Consider the following 5,400-nt stretch of genomic DNA (forward strand, 5'->3'; position numbering starts at 1 on the left):
TACATGTTACAGACAGAGAGGCTATTCTATATTAGAACAACTAGTCATGAAAACTATAAGATAAGATGCAAAGTATTAGCCAAATCCTCTGCTGCAGGTTAATGGAAGAGAAAAAGAAATTTATTGTGCTATATTTCTCGATTGTCTGGACGCGATAAGTGATACATTTTGGCTGCAAACCTTACCTCCTACAGTGATAACACCTCCAACGCCTTGATTAAAATAGAGTGAGTATTTCAGAGAATTATCAGTCGCGTGATGAGAAGCAAAGCACATTATAATCAGTCAGTACAAATGCAGCTTTCATACACAGTACATGAAAGTCTTAGTTCCCATTAGTGAAAAACAGACTGTATTAACAAATATTACACTGAAGGTTGAACAAAAGTACATGACAATACTACTTTTACTTTATATTCTGCAAGAACATTTAATTATAGTTTTAAATTGTTGCATAATCACGTTCAAGAGGAACAGGAAAGATAAGGATGCAATCTTTATGCAAGATAAAAGATGCTCTTCTCCTGAAAATTACTTCTCAAATTCTCCATGGCCAAATTAAAGTCACTGCATAAAAGGAGGTTATTTTTTCCGAAAACTACTACAATAAGTGATGGCCATTCCACTGCTAGTGTCCTCTCTAAGTAATATATGGAGTACGAACGACATCGCTGCAACTTTCATTTCTGTGGATCTGTCAATTATTTCAACTTTTCAAGGAGAATTGTTCAATAGACTACCAAAAATATGCACACACATAAATAGACAATGGTACAGTCTGCCTGATAATTAGAAAGAGCACCATTATTTAGTATCATCCTAACATATTGAGATATGAATTAGTACTAAGAAGTTCTCTGCATATATAAAGGAACATATTAAAATGGATTATTCCTTCTACTTTTTCGAAGGGGTAAGATGGATTATTCCTTAAAATGTAAAGAAGTATCTAATTTCGAACCGTTTGCTACATATTCCTCCCAGAAGAGTGCAGTACAAAATCTCAGATCAAAAAACAGATTTAAATAAAGCTAAACAAATTGATGATTTTCTCAAAATTTTCTCCAGGAAAACAACACACCTCTTGCTCATCATGCAAATATAGTTGTCTACGAGAATGGAATACTCGTAGCAGTCGACATGCCCGTTGTCTTCCCGCTATGACCATTCGCCCGCCAACCTGCTGCAGGACTGTAGCTGCACGGCGCTGCAATTTCCATATCCGTACATGTTTATATGTTGTAAAATAGCAAAAACAGATAAGACGATCTATCCAGAATCTTTAAATGTGAAGATTTAGCACCTACTGAACATAGATAGCGCCTACATCTGTAAGCTTCAAGAAAACAAAATAGGTATCCAAATTAGACTGCATGACATTTTGAGCCATAATTATGGAAAAATCGGAAGTATATTGTTGAACAAATGATCCAATTCCGAATTTGCAAGGAAAGAGATAAATTCAATGTTGCTCGATGCACATAATGCAATAACGGGTTCAGGAGCCAACCATTCAAAATTAACTACCCAATATGTCAAGAATTGAGGAAAGGATTAGAGGATTCAGAGACAGGGGGGAGTGGGTCCTGGCTGCCCTTCCTCACCTCTGCGTCATTTGCTCCATTGCTGCCTCCTACGCTGCTATGTTTCGTCATGAGTCACTATAATTCTTCTCCAGATCGAGGATGAGAGCTCACCTCCCAGCCACAACGGTCGCCCGTGCTCCATCCAGTCTCAACGTGGCACGATGCATGACTGCCACCACACAAAGGACACCGGGGCGCACGGTCGTCCTTCTCCACCACCTACGCGATGCAGCCGTGTCCGCCACCCTCGAAGTGAAGCCCTGCTCCAGCCACAACGGCGCCGCCCCATGCTCCCTTCCCCTGCTCCACAACCAAGCCGTTTCCCGTGCTCCTCCACTAATCCTCAATCGTGGGATCCAGATGCGACACGTACGCGCGCGGAGCCGTCCAGATCGGGCACGGACGCGCGCGGAGGCGTCCAGATCAGGCAAGGATGCGCACTGTAGCACCCAGATCCAGGCATGTGGCGGCGCCCCACGACCCTGTCCTCCCTCTCTCTGTCTCAATCGGCGACGATGGAGGAAGCGGGTGCGGTGGCGTGGTGGTGGGGAATGGAGCAGCAGCCCTGGGCGGGGCTGTGTGGATGTGGGGATGGGGAAGCGCCGGTGTTCACGGCGATGAGTGCGGCGGCTGCAGGGTCGTCTACAGATGGAAGAAGTCGTGGGGAGTGGCCGAGTGTGGGGTCTCTTGGCACGTGGAGGCTGCTTCGCGTAACTTCTGCTATTTTGTTTGTCCCGCGTGGCCCGCGTGACTCCGCGCGCTTTTCCCTCAAATATTTTTTGACCTCGCGCCAATCTGGTTACGGGCATTGTATTCGCCCTTGTTTTGATTCCAGGGCTGTTCAGCTGACCTTGAAGTTGCCGGCAGATACATTGTCTTCCTTCCTAAATTATTCCCGGCAGATATTTTGACCTATAAATATTTGCCCGGCACTTAAAGTTTTACCGGCATTTAATTGACCTAAAATGTTTTCTTTTCCCGGCAGTTGATCGCCCCTACAGTTTCACCGTGGTGTAGTGAGCCAAAACTCACGCCCATTGGCCATGTGCATTTCCCGTACCGCTAATCAAACACTTGGCTGCTAATTCATCTTTGAGCATAGTTCGGTCTCCTCATGAGAATGTTATGTTGTAATTTTCTTCCTAGCACCTACCTGGGGAGTGCCTAACCCACTAGACATGCCTAGGCCGCCCAAAACTCCACGGTCAGATGGTGACCACGCGGTGCATGCGAGCTTACGCGCTCTAGAGTTGGGGCCCTCGACCACCGTCCAAACCTCGATGTCTCGCCACCAAACCATGTATTTCTGATTAAATAGATACTTATGTACCTAGAAATGATTTTTGGAAAAAATAAAGAGCAAACTATGAGGCAGCTGCATTCCAAATTTGACCCGCTTCCTACTGAATCGGTGGGAATTTGTCTTTTTCACCAAAGGTGGATAAAAACTTTTGACACCCAGCCATTTTGTCAATTGTGCATTAAATATGGCCTAGTATTTTCTAAAATTGATTAGGTCCAATTTTGCAACAAATATATGGTAGGTCCTTCACAAAAAAACTCATTTCGGGACTTGGAAAATGGAAAATGTATTTTCCGTGGAAATAAATGAAAACTCCCTTAGGCAAAATTGTTTGAAATTCCAATGTGCACCCTTGTGCACAATATGAGATCATTTGAATAAACTATGCCATGAATGTGGCCATAAGATTGATCATTTGGCTTGAAAGCCATGAATCTTCACGCATGATAGCTCATTTTTGGGAACACTTTTTTTAAATAATTGCGTATTACAAGTTTATTATTTTTCCTGGAAACTTGGTCACATATAATGACACAATGCGAAGGTTTTCCAATTTTTTGATATTTTTTATTTTTTTATGCATGATTCAAAATGCGATCAAAACGGCGGGCTTGACCGTTCCTAGCTAGTGGTTGAATCTTGAAAAACTTTTGATATTTCTCTGATTAAATAGATACTTATGTACCTATAAATGATTTTTGGAAAAAATAAAGAACAAACTATGAGGCAGCTGTAGTTCAAATTTGACCCGCTTCCTACTGAATCGGCGGGAATTTTTCTTTTTCACCAGAGGTGGATCAAAACTTTTGACACCCAATCATTTTGTCAATTGTGCATTAAAAATGTCCTAGTATTTTAGAAAATTGATTAGGTCCAATTTTGAAACAAATATATGGTAGGTCCTTCACAAAAAAAACTCATTTCGGGCACTTGGAAAATGGAAAATGTATTTTCCGTGAAAAGAAAATGAAAACTCCCTTAGGAAACATTATTTGGAATTCCAAGATGCACCCTTGTGCATAATATGAGATCATTTGAACAGACTATGCCATGAATGTGGCCATAAGATTGATCATTTGGCTTGAAAGCCATGAATCTTCATGCATGATAACTCATTTCTAAGAACACTTTTTTCAAAATAATTGCCATATTACAGTTTATTATTTTTCCTGGAAACTTGGTCTCATATAATGACACAATGCGAAGGTTTTTCATTTTTTCAATTTTTTTGAATTTTTTATGCCCGTTTCAAAATGTGGTCAAAATGGAGGGCTTGACTGTTCCTAGCTAGTGGTTGAATCTTGGAAAACTTTTGATGTTTCTCTAATTAAATAGATACTTATGTACCTAGAAATAATTTTTTTGGAAAAAAATAAAGAGCAGACTATGATGCAGCTACAGTTCAAATTTGACCTGCTTCCTACTGAATCGACGGGAATTTGTCTTTTTCACCAGAGGTGGTTCAAAACTTTTGACACCCAACCATTTGGTCAATTGTGCAGTAAATTTTTCCTAATATTTTATAAAATTGATCAGGTCCAGTTTTGCAACAAATATATGGTAGGTCCTTCACAAAAAAAACTCATTTTGGGCACTCGAAAAATGTAAAATTAATTTTTCGTGCAACGAAAATAAAAACTCTCTTACTGAATATTGTTTGCCAATCCAAAATGCAAACTTGTGCAAAATATGGTATCATTTGAACAAATATTTGGTTGATCCTTTACAAAAAAACTCATTTTGAGCACTCAAAAAATGAAAAATGAAGTTTTCGTGAAAAAACTTATCTTTAATCTAATCGATTACGACCAATTTAGATGGTCATAAAGTTTTCAAATTGCTTGCTGCATTTTGATTGGCCAAAAGCATATCACGCGGATCATGCATCTGACACCGTCGGAAGCTCCCGAATCCAATGGCAGCCCTCACCCCTCACCCTCTCACCCATGCCCCCACTCCCCACCGTACCCGCAGACCCCACGCACCAACTCACCACTGTTCCAATCCCCACACACACACTCACCACCGTTCCAATCCCGCACCCGCACCCGCTCGCCGAAACCCTAGCCGCCGCCGCCCCCACACCTTGGCCGGCCCATCGACGTCGAGGAGCCCTCAGCCCGTCGCCTGCCTTTACCGACAAATCATGCGACCGCATGCCCACCAAATCTGAAATCTCACTGTCTCCGCCCCCTCCCCATCCCCTCCACCAAGATCGCACCAACCACCCCGATGGCCGCCGCCGCGCCGCCGCACGCCACGGCGCTCCTGTCGCCCTCGCCCTCGCCCTGCTCGCGCTCGCGCTCACGCCCCTGACGGCGGCCGAGATTTGGTGGATGGCGATCCGGACTGACCCGCGCACTATCATCCCGCTCGACGAGTTCGGCTTCTCCAACCAGAGCGTGTTGGAGCTCAACGTCACCGGTATCGCCTTCGACCCCCGGACCTCGACCTCTCCCAGTTCGACTTCTTCCTCTCCACCCTCGATGCATGGGTGCACGTTCTCCGCCA

The 5,400-nt window shown here is 43.3% G+C and overlaps 1 protein-coding gene across 1 annotated transcript in view; it reads left to right on the forward strand.

Annotated features, from left to right (window-relative positions):
• Positions 1-5,045: 5,045 nt before the first annotated feature.
• The window catches only part of LOC119280269, a 6,382-nt gene continuing 6,027 nt past the window's right edge, over positions 5,046-5,400 (forward strand). The window contains exon 1 of the mRNA XM_037561173.1: positions 5,046-5,306. Within this exon, the coding sequence (XP_037417070.1) occupies positions 5,046-5,306 (261 nt within the window). The remainder of the gene's footprint in view (positions 5,307-5,400) is intronic.

The sequence above is a fragment of the Triticum dicoccoides genome, chromosome 3B, assembly GCF_002162155.2.
Source record: "Triticum dicoccoides isolate Atlit2015 ecotype Zavitan chromosome 3B, WEW_v2.0, whole genome shotgun sequence".
In the NCBI taxonomy this organism is placed as follows: Eukaryota; Viridiplantae; Streptophyta; class Magnoliopsida; order Poales; family Poaceae; genus Triticum; species Triticum dicoccoides.